This window comes from Aquarana catesbeiana, linkage group LG13 (genome assembly GCF_042186555.1).
Source record: "Aquarana catesbeiana isolate 2022-GZ linkage group LG13, ASM4218655v1, whole genome shotgun sequence".
Lineage (NCBI taxonomy): Eukaryota > Metazoa > Chordata > Amphibia > Anura > Ranidae > Aquarana > Aquarana catesbeiana.
In genome coordinates, this window is record NC_133336.1 from 61,882,359 (window position 1) to 61,907,145 (window position 24,787).

The 24,787-nt window shown below is 41.8% G+C and overlaps 1 protein-coding gene across 2 annotated transcripts in view; it reads left to right on the forward strand.

Moving 5' to 3' along the window:
• Positions 1–24,787, forward strand: part of KCNH5 (potassium voltage-gated channel subfamily H member 5) — a 550,163-nt gene that overhangs the window by 476,689 nt on the left and 48,687 nt on the right. For both annotated transcript variants that reach the window (XM_073610317.1, XM_073610318.1), the window contains one exon: positions 16,404–16,600. In XM_073610317.1, the coding sequence (XP_073466418.1) occupies positions 16,404–16,600 (197 nt within the window). The remainder of the gene's footprint in view (positions 1–16,403; positions 16,601–24,787) is intronic.

Here is a 24,787-nt window from a genome sequence, read left to right on the forward strand (position 1 = left end):
ATGACCCCAAACACACTGCTAAAGCAACACTTGAGTGGTTTAAAAGGAAACATGTAAATTTATTGGAATGGCCTAGTCAAAGCCTGTACCACAATCCAATAGAAAATCTGTGGTCAGACTTAAAGATTGCTGTTCACAAGCGCAAACCATCCAACTTGAAGGAGCTGGAGCAGTTTTGCAAGGAGGAATGGGCAAAAATCCCAATGGTAAGATGTGGCAAGCTCATAGAGACTTATCCAAAGCGACTTGGAGCTGTGATAGCCACAAAAGGTGGCTCTACAAAGTATTGACTTTAGGGGGGGGATGAATAGTTACGCACCTTGATTTTTTCTGTTATTTTGTCCTATTTGTTGTTTGCTTCACAATAAATTTTTTTTAAAAAATCTTCAAAGTTGTGGATATGTTCTGTTAATTAACCACTTGAGCCCCGGACCAACCATTATGCTGCCTAAGGACCAGAGGTCTTTTTCCAATTTGGCACTGCGTCGCTTTAACTTTTAATTGCGCGGTCATGCAATGCTGTACCCAAACGAAATTTGCGTCCTTTTCTTCCCACAAATAGAGCTTTCTTTTGATGGCATTTGATCACCTCTGCGGTTTTTATTTTTTGCGCTATAAACGGAAAAAGACCGAAAATTTTGAAAAAAAATGATATTTTCTACTTTTTGTTATAAAAAAAATCCAATAAACTCAATTTTAGTCATACATTTAGGCCAAAATTTATTCGGCCACATGTCTTTGGTAAAAAAAATGTCAATAAGCGTATATTTATTGGTTTACGCAAAAGTTATAGCGTCTACAAACTAGGGTACATTTTCTGGAATTTACACAGCTTTTAGTTTATGACTGCCTATGTCATTTCTTGAGGTGCTAAAATGGCAGGGCAGTACAAAACCCCCCCAAATGACCCCATTTTGGAAAGTAGACACCCCAAGGAAATTGCTGAGAGGCATGTTGAACCCATTGAATATTTATTTTTTTTGTCCCAAGTGATTGAATAATGACAAAAAAAAAAAAAAAAATATTTACAAAAAGTTGTCACTAAATGATATATTGCTCACACAGGCCATGGGCCTATGTGGAATTGCACCCCAAAATACATTCAGCTGCTTCTCCTGAGTATGGGGATACCACATGTGTGGGACTTTTTGGGAGCCTAGCCGCGTACGGGGCCCCGAAAACCAATCACCGCCTTCAGGATTTCTAAGGGCATAAATTTTTAATTTCACTCCTCACTACCTATCACAGTTTTGAAGCCCATAAAATGCCTAGATGGCACAAAACCCCCCCAAATGACCCCATTTTGGAAAGTAGACACCCCAAGCTATTTGCTGAGAGGCATGTTGAGTCCATGGAATACTTTCTTTTTTGACACAAGTTGCGGGAAAGTGACAATTTTTTTTTTGTTTTTGCACAAAATTGTCACTAAATGATATATTTCTCACACAGGCCATGGGCATATGTGGAATTGCACCCCAAAATATATTTAGCTGCTTCTCCTGAGTATGGGGATACCACATGTGTGGGACTTTTTGGGAGCCTAGCCGCATACGGGGCCCCGAAAACCAAGCACCGAGTTCAGGATTTCTAAGGGCGTAATGTGATTTCACTCCTCACTACCTATCACAGTTTTGAAGGCCATAAAATGCCAAGATGGCACAAAACCCCCCCAAATGACCCCATTTTGGAAAGTAGACACCCCAAACTATTTGCTGAGAGGCATGTTGAGTCCATGGAATATTTTATATTTTGACACAAGTTGCGGGAAAGTGACAATTTTTTTTTTTTTGCACAAAGTTGTCACTAAATGATATATTGCTCAAACATGCCATGGGCATATGTGGAACTACACCCCAAAATATATTCTGCTGCTTCTCCTAAATATGGGGATACCACATGTGTGGGACTTTTTGGGAGCCTAGCCGCATACGGGGCCCCGAAAACCAAGCACCGGCTTCAGGATTTCTAAGGGCGTTAAGTTGTGATTCCACTCCTCACTACCTATCACAGTTTTGAAGGCCATAAAATGCCAAGATGGCACAAAACCCCCCCAAATGACCCCATTTTGGAAAGTAGACACCCCAAGCTATTTGCTGAGAGGCATGGTGAGTATTTTGCAGCTCTCATTTGTTTTTGAAAATGAAGAAAGACAAGAAAAATGTATTTTTTTTTTCTTTTTTCAATTTTCGAAAGTTTGTGACAAAAAGTGAGGTCTGCAAAATACTCACTATACCTCTCAGCAAATAGCTTGGGGTGTCTATTTTCCAAAATGGGGTCATTTGGGGGGGGGGGGGTTGTGCCATCTGGGCATTCCATGGCCTCCGAAACTGTGCTAGGCAGTGAAGAGTGAAATCAAAAATTTACGCCCTTAGAAAGCCTGAAGGCGGTGCTTGGTTTTCGGGGTCCCGTGTGCGGCTAGGCTCCCAAAAAGTCCCACACATGTGGTATCCCCATACTTAGGAGAAGCAACAGAATGTATTTTGGGGTGTAATTTCACATATTCCCATGGCATGTTTGAGCAATATATCATTTAGTGATAACTTTGTGCAAAAAAAAAAAAAAAAAAAAAAAAATTTGTCTCTTTCCCGCAACTTGTGTCACAATATAAAATATTCCATGGACTCGACATGCCTCTCAGCAAATAGCTTGGGGTGTCTACTTTCCAAAATGGGGTCATTTGGGGGGGTTTTGAACTGTCCTGGCATTTTATGCACAACATTTAGAAGCTTATGTCACACATCACCCACTCTTCTAACCACTTGAAGACAAAGCCCTTTCTGACACTTTTTGATTACATGAAAAAAAAATTTTTTTTTGCAAGAAAATTACTTTAAACCCCCAAACATTATATATTTTTTTAAAGCAAATGCCCTACAGATTGAAATGGTGGGTGTTTCATATTTTTTTTTTCACACAGTATTTGCGCAGCGATTTTTCAAACGCATTTTTTGGGGAAAAAACACACTTTTTAAAATTTTAATGCACTAAAACACACTATATTGCCCAAATGTTTGATGAAATAAAAAAGATGATCTTAGGCCGAGTACATGGATACCAAACATGACATGCTTTAAAATTGCGCACAAACGCGCAGCGGCGACAAAATACATTTTTAAAAGCCTTTAAAAGCCTTTACAGGTTACCACTTTAGATTTACAGAGGAGGTCTACTGCTAAAGTTACTGCCCTCGTTCTGTCCTTCGCGGTGATACCTCACATGCATAGTGCAATTGCTGTTTACATTTGACGCCAGACCGACGCTTGCGTTCGCCTTTGCGCGAGAGCAGGGGGGGACAGGGGTGCTTTTTTTTTTTTTTTTTTTTTTTCTTTATTATTTTTTTGCTTTTTTATCTTATTTTTAAACTGTTCCTTTCATTTTTATTTTTTTTTTATTAATTTTATTGTTATCTCAGGGAATGTAAATATCCCCTATGATAGCAATAGGTAGTGACAGGTACTCTTTTTTTTTAAAAAATTGGCCTCTTTTAGACCCTAGATCTCTCCTCTGCCCTCAAAGCATCTGACCACACCAAGATCGGTGTGATAAAATGCTTTCCCAATTTCCCAATGGCGCTGTTTACATTCGGCGAAATTTAAGTCATGAAATGCTCGTAGCTTTCGGTTTCTTAGGCCATAGAGATGTTTGGAGCCATTCTGGTCTCTGATCAGCTCTATGGTCAGCTGGCTGAATCACCGGCTGCATTTTCAGGTTCCCTGTTGGGACAGGAAAGCCAGAGAAAAACATGGAAGACGGTGGGGGGGGGGGCATTCCCTCCCACTGCTTGCAAAAGCAGTCTAGAGGCTAATTAGCCGCTAGGATTGCTTTTACATGAAAGCCGACCGCTGGCTGAAAAGAATGATACCAAGATGATACCTAAACCTGCAGGCATCATTCTGGTATAACCACTCAAAGTCCAGCAACATACCAGTACGTTGCTGGTCCTTGTTAGGCATATATTGTAAACTTTTTTTTCATGCAGCCTGTGGGCTGAACGAAAAAAAGATATTGATCGGTGGGTATGCTCACCATTAGAATACCTCCCTTCATCCACCCACTTCTAATGATGGGCATACATGCACCATTTATATATGCCGAAGCATGGGGGCATCCTCCCGCAAAAGGCAGGAGCAAATTGCTCCTCCACCCACTGCTGCCCCCACGCTTCGGCATATATGCTGAAGTATGTAACTGTGGTGGTGAAATCACCTCCGACAGCGCTGGAGTCACGGCTTTATATATCGTGGGAGCAAACGCTGTTGCTGTCAAGATAAATAAATCCGCGCTGCAACTGAATGGCGTACCTGAAAACAATAAAATGGTTACCAACAAAACACAGTAAACGGTAAAGTATAAAAAAATCTGATAAGCAAACATGGTAAAACATAATAACAATAAAACATTGCAGAATAGAATAGAGTAAAAAAGAGCAGAACAATAGAGAGAGAATAGAGAGAGAGAGAACAATAAAACAACAACTATTTTTGGTTTTTTTATTTTATATTTTTTTTTGTGTTTTTATTTTTTTTAATTTTTTTTTTAATTTTTTTTTTTACACTTTTTTTTAGTAACTTTTAACTTTTGTAACTCGTTCCAGGTTTGGGTCTCTCAAAATGCAATGGCATCTTGGGAGGCCCTGTGTTAGTGTGCCTAGTCTGTGCAGTGCTGAACCCTACGCTAATACTCAACTAATGTATGGTAGCGTTCAAAGCATTCACCCATGCAAAGACCAGGATTGCCAGGACAGGAGGGACAATAAGACCGGGTGTCACGCCTAAATCCGCGCTTGCTGCAGACACGACATCTTTTTTGGGGGGCTTTTTGGGTAGGGGTACTCGGGATGGCATAAAGAAAATGCCGCTCATGCAGCCGGCTTACTGCATTTGGTTGGGGAAGGTGAGGTAGAGCACCGTCTGGAAACAGAAGGGCTCTGACGATCTCTTCCTGGAATTTAAGGAAGGATCCAGTCTGTCCTGAAGCTCTGTATAGCACATGAGCGTTCAGCAAAGCCAATTGAAATAAATAAACAGACACTTTTTTGTACCAGCGTCTGGCCTTACGGGCAACTAGGTACGGCGCCAACAACTGGTCCTTGAGGTCCACCCCTCCCATATTAAGGTTGTATTCGTGGACACAGAGGGGTTTCTCCACAACACCAGTCGCCGTAGGAATTTGGGTCGTTGTGTCTGCATGAAGGGAGGTGAGAACGAAAACATTCTTCTTATCCCTCCACTTCATAGCGAGCAAATTATTATACTTCACGCAGGCTCTCTCCCCCAGCCTAAGACGGGAATCTACAAGCCGCTGGGGAAAGCCCCGGCGATTAGGTCGCACGGTGCCACATGCTCCAATCTGCTGATCAAACAAGTGACTAAAAAGTGGCACGCTCGTATAATAATTGTCCACGACTGGGGATTAGCGGCGATGTGTTGACCAGCGTATAAATTGCTTTGGTCCACAATAGATCTATAGAGATCTTCGGTGAAAAACAGTGAATAAAAATCCAGTGGCGTGAAGTCAACTGTTTCCACCTGAATTCCGGGTTGGCCAGTGAAAGGGGGAAGTACGGGTGCTGCAGAAGTGGTGGGTTCCCAATTCGGATTGGCCAATGCAGCAGGAAGGGCACTATAGGCACGACGGGCCTGTCTTTGTCTTCTTGGTGGCAGCGGGACACTACTAGTGCTTGCCACCTCACCAGCTTGAACTGCACTTATGAGACTCGCCACGTCACCACGTGATACTGCAGTGCTGGATGTACGACCAGGGTGTACTAGGCCGCTGGTGCTTGCCAGTTCACCAGAAGGAATAGCGGCGCTAGTACTTCTCTGCTCCATACGAGAGCCCTGCGGTTCTTGCACTTCAAGGACAGAAGAAGATTGGGGTCTGGTACGCCTGACCTTAGCAGGGACCACAACTCTGTCGTCAGAGCTATCTGTCATGGAGCCGCTGTCCTCTACAGGTTCGTATTCTGAGCCTGAACTTGACAGATGAGTGACTTTCTCTTCACTATCTGTCATGCTCAGAAACGTGCAGGCCTCTTCACTAGTGTACCTTCGATTTGCCATTTTGGGCTCTAACTTTAGGGGTACACTAGTGAGACTCACAGGCAAAAAAGCTCCTGACTGTCAGCGACTGTATCAAAACGCTACCAAAAAACTGTTAGCGATCGCAGGGATCAGGCCTGACTCTGCGAACGCTGCAGTTATGTGTGCTTAGTGTTTTGTAAGTGTCAGTTATCGATCGATACTGCACTTGGGTGGGCTGGGCAGGGCTGGGCCGAGGAGCAAAACGCAGGTGCTAGCAGGTATCTGGGCTGATCCCGCTAACACTGCGTTTCAGGGAACCCTAAACTGCTGGGGAGTATAGATCTGATCGGATCAGATATCGATCTGCTCAGATACTATAGCACTAAGGGAGGTGTATGCTGCGTGCGTGGGTTTTAGCGGTACTGGCGCTAACCTGACGCTGCCTGGGGCGACGCAGTCCTTAGCTGACCCTAAAAATGTAATTTATATCACCGCCGGGCAATTAGGGGGTTAAACCTTTATAGGGTAATAAACGGCGGGTGCCCTAAAACTATAATAAACAGTAATAAACTGTAATAAACTACAAAAAACAAACTAGCTAACCAGCGTCACCCGTAACACTTATACGGTGATCGCTGGTGAAAGGGTTAACTAGGGGGCAATCAGGGGGTTAAAACCTTTAGCAGGTAGTATATGGGGGTCCCTGTTGCTATAAAACACTGACAGCGAACCTATATACTTACCTCCCTAACTAGCGTCACCTGTGTCACTAATACAGCGATCAGAAAAACGATCGCTTAGCGACACTGGTGACGGGGGGTAATCAAGGGGTTAACTTTTATTAGGGGGGGTTAGGGGGGTACCCTGGACCTAAGGGGGGGTACCCTAGACCTAAAGGGGGCTAACCTAACTGCCCTAACACTTGTAACTGACACAAACTGACACCAATGCAAAAAAAAAAAAATGCTATTGGTGTCAGAGTGACAGGGGGTACAGGGGGGTGATCGGGGGGTGATGGGGGGTGACAAGTGTGCCTGGCGTGTTCTACTGTTAGTGTAGTGTTGTGCAGACTTACTTGATGTCTTCTCTCCTCGGTGCCGGGTCAAAAAGACCGACTCGAGGAGGGATGACATCATTTCCTTTCCCTCTGTTTACCTTACAGAGGGAAAGGAAGCATTCTCATTAGCCGGGAGCGATCGGGAGGGGGTGGCCAACAATGGATGGCCTCCCCCTCACCTCTCATCGCCCGGGAAGAAATGGCGACCGCCTCGGGCACCGGGGGGGGGACCGATCGGACCCCCCACCCGCGGAAGGCAAATCACGTATATATACGTGATTTTGCCTGTCCGTGCCACCTTGCCGACGTAAATCGGTGTGAGGCGGTCGTCAAGTGGTTAAATGATGCAAATCCTCAAACAATCCATCTTAATTCCAGGTTGTGAGGCAACAAAACACGAAATACCAAGGGGATGAATACTTTTGCAAGGCACTATACTATAGGAAATAGGCTGTTCACTTTGCAATTTGTCTTAGTTTAGTGAATGAGCTTAGTTCTGCTGACTTCCATCATCCAGCCATGTGCAAACAAAAATACTTTTTTTCTCTTGTAAGTGATTAGGTATTCTTTGCTGTGATTTTTTACAACATTCACTAAGCTAAGGAAAATGGCTTTAGTAACTCATCTTCACTATTTTTATTGCAATCCCTTCTGCCTGCTGTGATTGTTTTCAAGCCAAGTATCATTGCTGACGGCAAAGCTAGTAGGATGTGAGGCCAGTGACTGACAGGTGTGGAGATCTGTTTAAAGATGGACTCTAATAATGTTAACATCTGTAGCCATAATGCCCACCAGGAGGCAGTCTACCAAGAATGTTTTTCTAGTTTGCCTTCACAAACCCTCTCAGCCCGATTTTAAGAAAATTATTCCACAAAATTTGTGAAGTTCAAAAAAAGCACAAAGCCGCATTCTGTTTGTAATGAGGTTCATTGTACTAAAACGTCAAGAAACCTCTCATAATAAAAACTCTAAATATTCCGGTTTTCCATTTTTGGTGCGGTAGATTAGCTTCAGTTTGCTAAATACATCTTCTAGAGAACAAATAAATTACATAATTATGTGTTTGAAGAATGATCTAATTTAGAAATCCATTTGGCAGCTTGTATACAAATATATCAAATGCATCATACTTTATTTCAGAAATGCAGAATTCAGAATCAGACAGTACCATTCCTGTACTTGATTAGTATTGTCACCCGTCAATTTTATATGCATAGATCGAAACACTAGCAACTGAAAGAGGAAAAAGATGTCTACATCTGTATATGCAAGTTTGTGCACCTGTACATGTGTATGCACAAGATTTCTATGGAACATAAAGCAAATACAAACATTTCTGTGTTCTCCCTAAATCCCCCCCCAACCCAAGCTATTGTATAAATCTGTTAATATTAAAAAATGTTACAAACACTATACAGCGCTGTATGTTGTATTGTATAGAACACTTTACAAAACATACGTTGCATTTTTTGCTTAGGATCTTTATGCTTGCCTGTGCCAGCAAGATCCTGCTTTTAAGCATCAGTAAATTATTACTTCCGTATGCAATGAAATGATCATGTATGGGACTGCAGCCATCCGCTCACTGGGTTTCCCAGTTCTTTCCATCTACACACCACTGTTTTAATTGTCTGAGGTTTAGCTGTATGTTGCTTCCTCAAAGCTGACTTTTTTTTTCTCTTTTGGCTTAGCTTTACACCAGAATTATTTTCTTGTATTCATGCTGCTCTTGGTGGAATCTCTGTGCTGTAGGTCAACTTTATTTTATTGATTATGTCTCATTAAAATTGGTGTCTGTCTTTTGTTTCACTTTGCCAGGTTTGCTTACTGAATTGGTTTTGTCCAATATATCGCTTAAAGCGGAGTTCCGACAAAAAAAACAAAAAAATTAAAGTCAGCAGCCACAAATATTGCAGCTGCTGACTTTTAATAATTGGACACTTATCTCTCCCAGGGTCCAGCGATGTGGGAGAATGAAGCCCCACTTGTCTCTCCCTCCTCTCTGCGGCGCCGGAATTGTCACTGTGGGCGCCGGGCTGTGGCTTCACTGCCGGGCACTCACTGTGCATGCGCGAGCAGTGCTGCATGCTGTGACTCGCAGAGCAATCATCTGGGACCTTTGACGTGTCCCAGATGATTGGCGAGAGGGAGGGAGAGGGGAGAGTTGAACTTACTTCCAGTGCTGCGGTGCCCCGGGAAGAAGTGGGAGCTGGAACCCTCTAAAAAGAGGGTTTCCCCCCCAAAAAAATGCCATGCCAAATGTGGATGTCAGGGGGTCACCTTCCCTTAAAGCGGAAGGTCCATTTTTGGGTGGAACTCCGCTTTAAATCAGATATTTTGTTGATTTGTGCTTTGTTTACAATTTTAGGATTCATAGCTTTTTGGGACACACTATTTAAACTGAGTGAGTGGTGTAAAATGATTTCCATCCTTGAGGATAGATTGAGGGCAAACTGTTATGAAACTGCAACACTGCTATGAGTTATTTTTGTATTGTTAAGGAGAGAAGTTAAAGGATAACTCCGCCTTTTTAGATTATGCTGCCCTAAATAGGGGTGTAACCTTGGGCCAAGCCTCATTAGTCCAAAATTCAGAAATAAGTATAAAACACTCATATAATATTAGCATATTTTTTCAATAATCATGCCATGCCAGTCACTGAATAAAAGTTACTTATGAAGTTGTTTGGGGTACATTGTTACATACACTAGGTATTGACACGTTGCATACATTTAGTTGGCTATCAGCACATTGCAGGGCACATGCAAAGCACAGACTGACTTGAAATGAGTAGGCAAAGGTCAACAAAGGATGGTTTTGTAGATATTACCAGAAAAAAATGTATAAAGTCCAAGCAAGCATAATTGTTGTCTGCAACATACAGTACAGGCAAACATAAAATGCAAATGCACCATTTCCTTTATGTATGTGGCTTATGTCTGTATATGCAGATGTGTGTCCTTATAGGGCACAATGCCTATGCAAGTCAAATTCATCCTGTAGTTATTCATAAACTGGAATATTTTCATTCATTGAAACTCGAATTGGCACCCTTCTATGGTTGACCAGTTTTTGTCTTCCCAAAACATATGTACAGTGCTCAGCATAAATGTGTACACCCCAACAAATATGTCAGAACGCCTACACTTTCCTCTCAGAATCAACATTTTGTATGGGACACTATACTACAAAATACTCCCACAAATGCGGGCCATTGATTGCAACCAAGATTTGTTAATTTGCACACACAAAAAAAAGTATTTTTCCTAACATTCATTCAAGACCATGTTCCAAAAATGAATACACACTGATGAAAGTCTTAGGAGCAAAGCTACATTTTAGGCAACAAAATCATACTTAACAAGAATTCAACTACAGATGAGTCTAATTATTCATTAAACAGATGACCAGCAGATAGTTGATTATAAAAGGGCATTACTTAACAAAGAAAACCCCTTCCCATTTCATGCTGTCAGCAATGACACCACATGGAAGAGAAATGTCACAAGGCCTGAGGAAGAAAATAATAGGAAAGGTGAAGGCCACAAGAAGACTAACAAATTTAACAAAGATGGAACTGCAACCATCTCACAGAGATGTCCAGGCCATCCACGGAAGGTAACACCTCGACAGGAGCATCTTCTGATGAGAAGGGTTGAAGAGAAATCGCCAAACAAGTTCATTACAATTAGCTAAAGAAATAGAAAGCCAAACTGGGGTGATCGTTTCCCGTGACACAATACAGCATACGCTGCAGAGGAATGGCATGCATGAGTGTCGTCCACGAAGGAAGGCTCTCCTAAAGCCCTTGCACAAAAAAGCCCGCCTAGAATTTGCCAGGGGCCATGCTGAAAAAGAAGACAACTACTGGGACTCTGTAGTCTAGAGTGATGAAACCAAGATAAATGTTTTTGAAACTGATGGCTTCAAAACTGTATGGCGTCGCAAAGTGCTACTGGTGTCGAGGAACTGCATTTCATTGATGTTATAATGAATTCACAGATGTGCTGCTCTATATTGAAAGAGAGGATGCTGCCATCACTTCATGCCCTTGGTCGTCATACACTTTTCCAACATGACAATGATCCAAAGCACAAATCTAAGGCCACTGTTGCATTTCTGAAGAAGAACAGGGTGAAAGTTATTCAGTGGTCAAGTATGTCTCCTGATCTGAACCCAATCGAACACCTATGAGGAATTCTGAAGAGATAAGTTGAGCATCACTCTCCATCCAGCATCCAGGCTCTAAATGAGGTCACAATTTTGGAAATTGTTCTTGTGTTCATTGAGCTATTGATAAAAATCTTTCTTTTCAAAAGGGGTGTACTAATATATGCTGAGCACTGTATATGTGTGAGTGTTCAGTGGTTTAAATTTGTAATTTATGATAGCTACAGATTATGTTATACATACAAAATATTTAATCCTACATGCCACTGATGACCCAATAATCACCTGAAGGTATATGGGATAAATATGGGGCGCTAAAATATTATGTGACCAAAATCCTGTGTTGGCGCGGTGGGGGTGTCTAACTGTTGGAAGGGCGCTCTATTGAGGATACCCAGTTATCATTACAGATTATGTTACCATCATACATGGTTTTGGAGGCGTGCTCAGGAAATCAGCTAAAGGTGTTGACAGGGCGAATAGCTTGATTCTGGGTTGAAGATAACCAGTTAGACCCTGGGTGGAAGAAATGGAGAACAGGATATCTAGAGGTATGGTTAGAGCTTGTGTAGACAGACACAAGAGGTGCATTTGAGATCGCCTTTGTCGTTTAGATTGACTTTTATTGGAGAAAATACAAACTTATATGAAAAGTTTGTGTATGATAACCCTTAAACTGGAACTGAAATTATAAAGTACAAATGCATTCAAATATTTTCCCTTAATCTTATCATATAACCCCACATAAATCTAGGTTTAAAGTGAATCTGTGGCCAGACCATGCACACTAAAGTACTTTTACATTCTGAACAGCAGTAAAAGCACTTTAAAACAATCCCAGCTTCCTTAACGAGCATTAACAGCAATACCCAGATATTTAGGCCATGTAAGTGAATGGGCTGAGTGACATCAGTTGTTGGGAAGGATGCAGCCACTGCTTCCTTAGCAATCGTTCACAGCCAGAAACGGTGACATTTGTCTGTGCCGAATGCCTTGAATGCTCAACAAACATCTGAACAACCCATGTTCGGTCTGAACTTACGATCGGACCAGACATTAAGCTCATCCCTATTCCCATTCCCCAACCCTGTGACAGGACAATGAAAAGAGAAACAGCACAGTGATGACCTCATCTTTTTGTCACTCTGCTCTATACTCCTATCAATATGCTGCTTGCTTTGCAGCCCACCTGATTTGGCTCCTGAAACCAAGTCACATTCATGTACTTACACAGCTTGCGTTTGAAAGAATATATTTAATGATGTATTCATAATTCCAGAGCTGCATTAATTGATGCCTTTTAAATCTGCCTGGAGTTCTGGGGTATATATTCCAACATATATATATATCTCAAAAGTGTTTGCATGGTAATGTTTGGATATTTTTGTAAACAAAAAAAATCAAATTACCACTTTTATAGAACTTCCTGATATCTGTATTGAGTTAAAATAGTTTCAGTAACATTTGTTTAAAGCTCTTGCAAACTGCAGCCTAAAAACTAATTTTTAGGTATATAGACTTTTTTTTACTGATCTAAATATAGCTCACCTGTACACACAGGTGCGTAAACATGCACTGCATATAGATGAGTAAAAAGAGAATGCAGAAATCTGAGTTGGCGGTCAGTATTTTATGCATGTAAAATGTTAATTTGAAGAGGTTAGAATTGCATTCTGGGAGATTTTACTTGCATATGCACAAAGTAAAAACCAATTTCAGCCAGAAATACTAATGTTCAAACACCTGTACCATATGCAAGTACCCCAATATGATCAGTAGAATATGAATACCTAAGTTCCTTTCCCCATTTGTCTTGAAATGTCTCTAAAGTTGCTGTGAAGTATGGTGTAGCAGATTCAGAATCTACTCACGCGGTAATCAGTGCCCATCAGTGCCGCCTCATCAGCGCACATCAGTGAAGGAGAAAAATTACTTATTTACATTTACGTGTTTTTTTTTCAAAATTTTCGGTCTTTTTTTTTCCATTTTTTTTATCAAAAAATAAAAAACCCAGCAGTGATTACTTCCATACCGGGCCATAGACAAATGATGCCGGCAAGATCACTCTCCAACCCCTTAAGACACAGCCCATCCTCGATCAGGGTAAAGAGCCAATGAAATTGGCTCTTTACCACGTGACTGGTTGTGTCCAATCACAGCTGGTCACATGTATCCTGCTCGTGATCGCCGCTCGTGCACGCCCCTGGGGGCGAACAGCGTGGCGATCTGGGATAAGGCATGTTCCTTGGACACAGCCCATCCCTGATCAGGGTAAAGAGCCAAAGAAATTGGCTCTTTACCACATGAACGGCTGTGTCCAATCACAGCTGGTCACAAATGTCAACAAATGGCTGTAGTGCCGTTTCCGGGTTCTCCTCCTCAGTGTGTGAGGAGGAGACTTGGAAAGATGTGCAGTACAGTGCCTAATCTCCCCCCAAATAAAGAAGACCTGTCACCAGCCCCAGAGTACCTGTCACCAGCCCATCAGAGTACCCCGAGTACCTGTCACCAGCCCATCAAAGTACTCAAATACCTGTCACCAGCCCATCAGAATACCTGTCACCAGCCAATCAGAGTATCCGAGTATCTGTCACCAGCCCATGCCTCATAGAATAAACGTTGGGGTGTTTCCATTGTCCTGTTGCTCCAGGACCTTTAAAAGTGTGATAGGTAGTCAGGAAACTAAATGTGTAATTTATGCTCCTAGAACACCTGATGGTGCTCCCTGGCTGTTGGGCCTCTGTATGTGGCCAGATGTGTAAAAGTCTCACACACATGGTATCGCCATACTCAGGAGGAGTGGCAGAATGTATTTTGGGGTGTCATTTTTGCTATGTACATGGTATATGTTAGAAAAATCTTATAAATTGAGAACTTTGTGTATTAAAAAAAAAAAAAAAAGTTTTTATTTTCTTTCCACGTTTTCCAAAAACTTTTGGAAAAAAATGGCATGTTGAAAAGACTCATAATGCCTCATAGATTATACGTTGGGGTGTTTGCTTTCCAAAATGGGGTCTTTTTGTGGGTATTTCCAATGTCCTGGTGGTCCAGGACCTTCAAAGGTGCGATAGGTCATCAGGAAATTATATGTGTAAATGTATGCACCTAGAATGCCTGATGGTGCTCCCTGTATGTTGGACCTCTGTATGTGACCAGGCTGTGTAAAGGTCTCACACATGTGGTATCACCATACTCAGCACGAGTTGCAGAATGTATTTTGGTGTGTATTTTTTGCTATGTACATTCTATGTATTGGAAATATCTTATAAATTGACAACTTTGTATAAGAAAAAATAAGTTTTCTTTCCACATTTTCCAAAAACTTGTGAAAAAAATGACATGTTCAAAAGACTCATAATGCCTCAGATTATACATTGGGGTGTTTACTTTCCAAAATGGGGTCATTTTGTGGGTAATTTCATTGTCCTGGTGCTCGAGGACCTTCAAAAGTGTGATAGGTATAAATGAAATTTGATGTGTAATGTACAGTATGCTCCTAGAACACCTGATGGCGCTCCCTGCATGTTTGGCATATGTATGAGGCCAGGCTGTGAAAAAGTCTCACACATGTGGTATTACCATACTCAAAATAATTTCTTAATTTTCCCAAGAATTATGGGAAAAAAATTAAACTACAAAAAACTCAGCATGCCTCTTACTAAATACCTTGGACTGTCTACTTTCCAAAAGGGGTCATTTGGGGGGTATTTGTACTGTCCTGACATTTCAGGGCCTCAAGAAATGACAGGTCGTCAGTACATCATGTGTGATCAATTTTTAAAAAAGAAGTATGGGCTTTTTTTTTGTTTTTTTAATATTCATACTTACCTAGGTGGATGCAGCATTAGACTGATGCTGCAGCTGTCTCCCGGGGTCTCTGCACGGGGATGGTTCTCTCCCCTCCCCGAGCGGAAAGATGCTGCCTGTCAGTCAGCATTTCTCCTGCTCTGATCCTCCACGCTCATTGGAGTGATTAACTGTGGAAGGGGGGAGTAGCCATCTCAGCGGCTCACTGAGACTGCCATCAGTCGAGGCAGCTGGCGGATCCAGACTTAGAAAGTCGGAATGACGCGCCAGTACCCACAGTGTCACCTACCAGTGCCCACCAGCGCCACCTATCAGTGCCCACAGTGTCACCTATCAGTGCCACATCACCAGTGCCCATCAGTGCCACCTTCCAGTGCCCATCAGTGACCTCCTATCAGTGCCACCCATCTGTGCCACCCATCAGGACCCATCAGTGCCCATCAGTGCAGCCTCATCAGCGAATATTAATGAAGGAGAAAAATTACCCGTTTGCAAAATTTTACAACAAACTATGAAACATGTTGTTTTTTTTCAAAAATGTCTGTCTTTTTTTGTTTAGCAAAAAATAAAACACAATTGGTGATTAAATATCACCAAAAGAAAGCTCCATTTGTGTGAAAAAAATGATAACAATTTAATTTGAGTACAGCGTAGCATGACCGCGCAATTGTCATTCAAAGTGTGACAGCGCTGAAAGCTAAAAATTGGCCTGCGCAGGAGGGGGGTTTAAGTGCCCAGTAAGCAAGTGGTTAAAGTAAAACTGTAGGCAAAACTTTTTTCTTCATTTTGGATAGAGTAACGGAGGGTTATAACCCGCATGAGATTTTTTTTCGCCATCCGTGTCCCATTGCGAAGATTTACCTTCACTTCCTGTCCCATGGCCACACTGGAAGTGAGAGGAAATCCCTGCAAATTAAGGGAATTCCTTTGGGGACCCCAGGGCACTAGAACTAGTGTCCCCATTGGAAGATTTCCCCTCTATTACTTTTCTGGGGACAACCCAAAATTTGGCATTTTCTTTTACTTTCACTTTCAATGATAATGGTAAACAGGACAAATAGAGAGGGAGAAGCTTAACGGGGGCACAGACAACAATAAAAACTGTCAGGGGTTCTAACCTCTCTCCACTCTATCCAAAACTAAAAAATTTAAACCTAACTTTAGCAAAGGTTCAAAGGAGTACAAGATGAAGCTAGTGGAATTTAAAGCAGTTAGAATTTAGTATATAGCATAAACTGAGTAATAGTTTGGTTGACCTAAAGCTACTTGTCAAGATATTTGGTTGTTATTAAGTACCAACTTGTAAAAGAACGGTTTACTAATCTGTTGTCCCTGTGCTCCTATAGGTAAAGGTGATGTGTTCGGGGATGTGTTCTGGAAAGAGACCACTCTTGCTCATGCTTGCGCCAATGTCCGAGCACTGACGTATTGTGATCTACACATCATTAAGCGGGAAGCTTTGTTAAAAGTCCTGGACTTCTATACAGCATTTGCTAGTTCTTTCTCCAGGAACCTTACACTGACCTGTAACTTGAGGAAGCGGGTAAGTACATATGTATTTTATATATAAAAAAATAAATATATATATATATATATATATATATATATATATATATATATATATATATATATATATATATATATATATATATTATTTATATTTATATATATATAAGAAATCAACTGTATGCAAAGGAAGGAGAGACTCCCATCCGAGCACATTGCCCAAGGTGGGAGCCTTGCCAATCTCTGCCTTTTCCCAGCCCTGGCAAAAGATGACCAGTGCTGGAGTAAGCTCTGTGGAGGCCCCTAGGCAGTCTGTGGAGGCCCCTAGGCAGTTGAAACCTTGGGGCTACCCTTGCAGGTTTCTCGTGTGTGTACTCTAGTGGGATAACATTGAACTAGGTAGTGTGCACATCGGCCACTAGATAGAGATGACCATCACTATTGTACATTACACGTATGTAGGTTGCACCAAATTTTTTTCACAAACTGACAGCTGAAAGAAGAGGAGCTTTTAAGAGAGAAACTGTAATGTGAACCTGATGTCTATTATTTATGTACTTTAACCACTTGCCGCCCGCCGACAGTCAAATGACAGAGGAGTGGTGCGGCTCTCGTTCTGGGAGGACGTCATATGACAGCCCCCTAGAACGGCCGCTCTTGTGCGCCCACGGGAAAGTGTGGCGCCGTGTTCCTAGGAAACCCCGATCTCTGTAAAGAGCCGATGACGCGGCTCTTTAACCATTTGATCAGCTGTGTCCAATCACAGCCGGTCACATGTAAATGCGGAAGTGCCGTTAATTGGCTTGCCTCACACTGACAGGAGTGCCGATCAGCGGTATCTCCTCTCAGGGGAGACCGGGGCAGGTAATCAGGGCACTGATCATCAGTGCCCTGATTACAGGAAAGCCCCAGCAGTGCCCATTAGTGCCACCAATCAGTGCTTATCAGTGACACTAACTAATCAGTGCCCATCAGTGATGCCAGTCAGTGCCCATCAGTGCTGCTCATCAATGCCGCCTATCAGTGCCCATCAGTGCCACATATCAGTGCCACCTATCAGTGGTCATATTAGTGTCTCATCAGTGCCACCTAATCGGTGCCCATAAGTGCCGCCTCATCAGTGCAGCCTATCGGTGCCCATCAGTGCAGCCTCATCAGCGCACATCAGTGAAGGAGAGAAATTACTTATTTATAAAATTTACTGACAGAAACTAAGAAACTTTTTTTTCAAAATTTTCGATCTTTGTTTAGTAAAAAATAAAAAACTCAGCATTGATTAAATACCACTAAAAGAAAGCTCTATTTGTGTGAAGAAAATAAATCAAAATTAATTTGGGTACAACGTTACATGACCGTCGAAATTGTCAAAGTGTGACAGCGCTGAAAGCTGAAAAATGGCCTGGGCAGGAAGGGGGTAAAAGTGCCCTGTATTAGGGTAGTTAAGCTAGTTACATCAACACAGTATTTTCTCTATAGAGTCTTTAATAAAGTTTTAATTTCTGCGAATGGATTCATTTTTTATATTTTAACAGTGTAAGAAAGCTTCATTGCAATTTTCTTTCAAGATCAAGTCAATATTATTTTGATCCGTTGTCACAAGCTCCTACACAGCGTGAGGCCCATAGGCTGGTGCCTACTCTGCCTATTTTGTAATGCAGCACTGGAGATAACATTTAGTAAGGTATTTTTTCCCTGCTACACTCTCAGAAATAAATATAGAATTGACTCTGTTCCTCTTGACCTGCCCAACCTCAAATTACGTAGCGCAAATGGAGAGGAGATCAGAAACATAACACAATTGGAGGGGAGATCAGAGACAAAACAAGCTGATGATAAAAATCTTGCAGGATTTGGTCCCTTTATCATTCAGACAACAAATATAAGAGCAGTTTGGATAAATCCTAGAACCATTCATTTTGCACAAAACCTTTTTAAAATAGTGAACATATCCCAGTGTAATACATTGACTGTAATTGCCTAACCAGCGATAATGGAAATCTCGTGACGTTTAATGGTACTTCTTAATTTAATGAAAGTATTCCAATTTATCCCAGTTAAAGAGATTGTCAATACAGTTGTTTAACTTCAATTCATTTCCCTAATGAAGAAAACTGTGACACAAATTTTAATGGCTAACTGTCTAATGTAAGAAAATGCATATTTTAATTAGGAGGAAACATTAGCTCATAGCTTTTTTTAATGTATAATGTTGAAGTTGTTCCGGAGTAAATAAATATGTTTTAGCAATCACGGCAAAACAAAATAAAATTGTTTTGGTTGTTGAAGTTTTCGAGTTCAAGGAAATTCCTTTACTGCCCATTAGGAATTAAATCACTTGGAAGGAAACTCCGCTAGAACTTGATCCCATGACTTACCACCACAAATTCTCTGCCCATCAGTTTTTTTTGGGCATTAGGGATGAAAAGCAGAGCTGGACAAGTCAGAGAACTGTTTGCTTTCTATGCACCAATGTATTTTGTCTCTAAATGAGCCTGACATTTCTGGGCATCAGAAAAATAGAGGTAGAGTACCAGTGTATCATGGTCTGATAGAGGCAGAGCATGATGCACTGCATACTTAGATGCTTGGCTGGAGTGGCCAGTAAAAATGCCCCCCATGTCCTTCTTACTGATACTTCCCTGTGAGCTTTTTCAGCTCAGTGAACTCAGCATGGGTGCTCAGGTCACTTTGCTTAACAGAACATGAATTTGAGTGGCCCAGTTTTCAACTATATTTCTCAGCTGAGCTGGAATGAGGTATCCTCAGCCCATCCACAGGGGTGTGCCGATGAGCAGACAGATCCTTTATCATAGCCCTTTAGGGGCATCAAATGTGCTAGGTTTCATTAAACAGCTACAAGGGAACCTATCTTCTGATTCAAGTAAAAGGGAATTGTAATCCTTCAAGTTGTAGCCTCATTAGATGCAACCTCACATTTATAAAATAAAAAAAAAAATGGGGAAGTCAGCCAACTCTCAAAATGGTCTGTTAGACAGATGAAGTGGTAACATTTACCTGACGTGTAAGTGGAGCTTTGTATAGCGAGGGAAAAAAGTATTTGATCCCCTGCTGATTTTGTACGTTTGCCCATTGACAAACAAATGATCGGTCTATAATTTTAACAGCAGGTGTATTTTAACAGTGAAAGACAGAACGACAACAAAAATATCCAGAGAAACGCATTTCAAAAAAGTTAAATTGATTTGCATTTTAATGAGTGAAGTAAGTATTTGATCCCCTATCAATTGGCGAGATTTCTGGCTCCCAGGTGTCTTCTATACAGGTCATGAGCTTAGATTAGGAGCACTCCCTTAAAGGGAGTGCTCCTAATCTCAGCTTGTTACCTGTATAAAAGACACCTGTCCACAGAAGCAATCAATCAGATTCCAATCTCTCCACCATGGCCAAGACCAAAGAGCTGTCCAAGGATGTCAGGCACAAGATTGTAGACCTACATAAGACTAGGGAAGAGCTCGATGTTCAAGTCATGTTTGCTCATTCGCAGAATTTATGTTATATATAGTGTTTACTGGATTCATATATTTATATAGTATTGTTTCTATATTTAACAGCGCTGCACAGTGTGTTATATAAATTGCATTATCACCATCTGGGGAAGTGTGGGAAGTCCGGGCAGCTGATTATAGGTATATCACCTGTGTTTATTTTAGGTTATTTTAGGAATATGCCCCGTACACATGAGCGGAAATTCCGCCAGCAAAAGTCCGATGAGAGCTTTTGGTCCGAAAATGCGACTGTGTGTATGCTCCATTGGACTTTTGCTGGCGGAATTCCAGCCAGCAAAAGATTGAGAGCAGGTTCTCAATTTTTCGGTCGGAAAAAGTTCAGATCTGAAATTCCGATCGTCTGTACCAATTCTGACAAGCAAAATTCCTACGCATGCTCGGAAACAATTTAACGCATGCTCGGAAGCATTGAACTTTATTTTCTTGGCTCGTCGTAGTGTTGTACGTCACCGCGTTCTTGACGGTCAAAAGTTCAGCAAACTTTTTTGTCACCGTGTGTATGTAAGCCAAGCTTGAGCGAAATTCCAACGGAAAAACCATCCAAGATTTTTCCGACGGAAATTCCGCTCGTGTGTATGTGGCATAAGTGTGGCAGCTCACAAGGCTTTTACCCATTGGTTTCTTTAAAATGAGCACTTTTGATTTTTCACGTTCGCGTCCCATAGACTTTAACGGTGTTCGCACACATTTTTTGCCTGTTCGCATGTTCTGCTGCGAACCAAACCAGGGGGGTGTTCAGATCATCCCTACATAAGGCTGAAATGGGCTACAAGACCATCGCCAAGCAGCTTGGTGAGAGGGTGACAACAGTTGGTGCGATTATTTGCAAATGGAAGAAACACAAAATAACTGTCAGTCTCCCTCGGTCTGGGGCTCCATGCAAGATCTCACCTCATGGAGTTTCGATGATCATGAGAACAGTGAGGATTCAGCCCAGAACTACATGGGAGAATCTTGTCAATGATCTCAAGGCAGCTGGGACCATAGTCACCAAGAAAACAATTGGTAACACACTACGCCGTGAAGGACTAAAATTCTGCAGCGCCCGCAAGGTCCCCCTGCTCAAGAAAGCACATATACAGGCCCGTCTGAAGTTTGTTAATGAACATCTGAATGATTCAGAGGAAAACTGGGTGAAAGTGTTGTGGTCAGATAAGACCAAAATCGAGCTCTTTGGCATTAACTCAACTCACCGTGTTTGGAGGATTAGGAATGCTTCCTTCCCTCTGCCAGGGCATTGAAAATGGGTTGTGGATGTGTATTCCAGCATGACAATGACACAAAACACACGGCTAAGGCAACAAAGTCGTGGCTCAAGAAAAAGCACATTAAGGTCCTGGAGTGGCCTAGCCAATCTCCAGACCTAAATCCCATAGAAAATATGTGGAGGGAGCTGAGGGTTCGGGTTACCAAACGTCAGCCTCGAAACCTTAATGACTTGGAGAGGATCTGCAAAATCCCTCCTGAGATGTGTGCAAACCTGATGGCCAACTACAAGAAATGTTTGTTCAAAATCAGCAGGGGATCAAATACTTTTTTCCTCACTGTATAGGGATTTCCAACTGGTTGAATAAAAGTGGAGCACATATAGATATCATAATAAATAAGTGTAAATATTTGCTAAACTTAAGTGATTGTTACAGTCAGGTCCATAAATATTGGGACATCGATACAATTCTAATCTTTTTGGCTCTATACACCACCACAATGAATTTGACATGAAACAAACAAGATGTGCTTTAACTGCAGACTATCAGCTTTACTTTGAGGGTATTTAAATCCAAATCAGGTGAACGGTTTAGGAATTACAACAGTTTGTATATGTGCCTCCCATTTTTTAAGGGACCAAAAGTAATGGGACAAATTAACAATCATCCATCAAACTTTCACTTTTTAATACTTGGTTGCAAATCCTTTGCAGTCAATTACAGCCTGAAGTCTGGAACGCATAGACATCACCAGACGCTGGGTTTCATCCCTGGTGATGCTCTGCCAGGCCTCTACTGCAACTGTCTTCAGTTCCTGCTTGTTCTTGGGGCATTTTCCCTTCCGTTTTGTCTTCAAGTGAAATGCATGCTCAATCAGATTCAGGTCAGGTGACTTGGCCATTGCATAACATTCCACTTCTTTCCCTTAAACTCTTTGGTTGCTTTCGCAGTATGCTTCGGGTCATTGTCCATCTGCACTGTGAAGCGCAAAGAACTAATCTTCTTTCGAAAATCATACTAAAAGAATTTTCATTTGAATTTTGCACCATTAGTGGGCTGCAGCAATGGCCATTTTTCGTGTAGCCATTGAATTTGCGTGATTGGGCATGTTGGAAATTTTTGGAAGAACTAACAAATTTCTTAAAGATGGGAGAATCGTGCGAGAAATAGAATCGAAAAAAAAATGAGCATGAGCTGTGACCTGGAAAGAAAAGAAGATTCCCAGCCACAGAAATTCTATTCTGTAGCAACATGAGGGGAAATTAAAGGCTGGTTGATTTTGAAATCAATGGTGGCACCATCGATTTCAGAAAATTAGTTCAGAATTTGACCTATGTATGGCCTGCATTAGGCGTGTTTTAGGATAGTGGCTAAGTAGCAAAACCATTGGATGATTATGACAGCCAGGGACCTAGCCACTTAGCCCCCTTTCACACGAGGCGGACTCCGTTTCTATGGAGCCCGCCTCGGTCCGCCGGCTCAGCGGGAGATCAGTCCGTTGATCTCCGCTGAGCCAGCGGATGACAGGTCCCTCTCTGCTCACTTAGCGGGGAGGGGCTTGTCAGGCGCCGCTGCCGCCTATGGAGGGATCGGATGAAAACGGACAGCATGTCCGTTTTCATCAGATCTCACCCGATCCGATCTGCCAGCGACGGACCTGGACGTAGAGCCATCCCTCTGCTTTTAGCGGATCGTACCGGGTCGGATGTCAGCGGACATGTCTCCGCTGACATCCGACGCTCCATAGACTAACATGGAGCGCCCGTTCAGGTCCGCCGTCAAAACTGACAGGCGGACCTGAACGGTCCGATCGTGTGAAAGGGGCCTTAAAATCAGCATTGACATCTCTCACACTTCTGCTTGGACAGCTTTACCTTACTGCTTACTTTGACAGCTCTGTTTTCTTGCTCTGCTTTGTTAAACATCCCGTAAAATCAACTCCTTATATCTCGCACTCTGGTTTTTAATTTATCTTGCGCGCAATGCCTTGTTGCAATTCCCGAGGTTGGTTTAAATCCTTGGCAGCTCTGAGGATCAGAGGGGTTAATCTAAACAGATCTTTCACCCTTTTCCATACTTATTATATTTGTTATTAGTGCTTTAGGGTTCTGTGGGTTGGATTTGTGCCTGAATGTAGCGATGCAAGACGTCAATTTCATTTACTTGAAATCCCAAGGCCATACAACAGTTTTAGTTTAAAGCCGAAAACTCCTACAATATGCAGCAGATCAATCATTCACTCTATCTTCATTTCAGCGTGTTTGAAACTGATTAAAATCTTAAAACCAGCATTTTCTTTGGCTTGGGAATAGGATCATTACACTTGCTTCAGGGGAAGAGGCAGTAGGAAGTGAGTTTAATTAATTCTCAGTTTCGAGTCAGAAATTATTTTAAGTTCAAGTAAAATAATGCACTTTGGAGTTTGTGTTGTAGGAGACGGGAATCAGACCTGTCATCTCTTCTAGGGCTGATCTGGGCCAAGTTGGAATGGGTGGAACTAATTAGTGACAGTTGGAAGTACACATACTGTAGGAATGCACATTAATGTCTACCTGACATTTTATGCCAGTGTTAGACCGAAAAGTTAGGTTTCTTTTTTCTTCAGCATGAATATTTTTTGTGTATTTTATGATATACTCCACTCAAGTCATCCTAATAACTCCCCAGTCTAATAATCCCGGCTTATTAAAGTACAAAGATAAGGTTGTGAGAATGTTATGTTTCATGGGCTCTGGTGCTCTGAGGAATTGATTGGAAGAGAAGGAGCTATAGAAAGAAAACATGGAGGAGTAGTCAAAAGCTAGAGACTAGGTAGCAAATGTTATATTAATTACTAATCCTAAAGATAACCTGAACCTGCCTTAAAGGCGAAGTTCGCCTTTTCCAGAAAATAGACTATGCAGTCAAGGGGCCCCAGTAGATTTTAAAAATCTGTGCAGCTTTGTAAAAATGATCACTCATTTCATGGTTTTACCTGTAGGTCATTTGTGTCCCCTCAGAAGGCTGGCTAAAAAACTCCTAGTTAGTAACCCCATGTCCTGCCTTGTTTTCTAGGATGTGAATACTGTTGGTTCTGACACTTTGCAATGTAGGGAGTGAGCATCCAACAGTTTTCATGTCCTAGCAACAAGGCAGGATGTGTGAATTGCTAATTAGGAATATTTTTAGCCAGGCTTCTGGGGGGACCCAAATTCAGTGCATCTGGAAAGTATTCACAGCGCTTCACTTTTTCCACATTTTGTTATTTTACAGCCTTATTCCAAAATTGGTTAAATTCATTATTTTTCTCAGAATTCTGAAAACAATACCCCATAATGACAACGTGAAAGAATTTTGTTTGAAATCTTTTCAGATTTATTAAAAGGAAAAAAAGGAAAAAAAATCACACGTACATAAGTATTCACAGTCTTTGCTCAATACTTTGTTGAAGCACCTTTGGCACCAATTACAGCCTCAAGTCTTTTTGAGTATGATGCTACAAGCTTGACA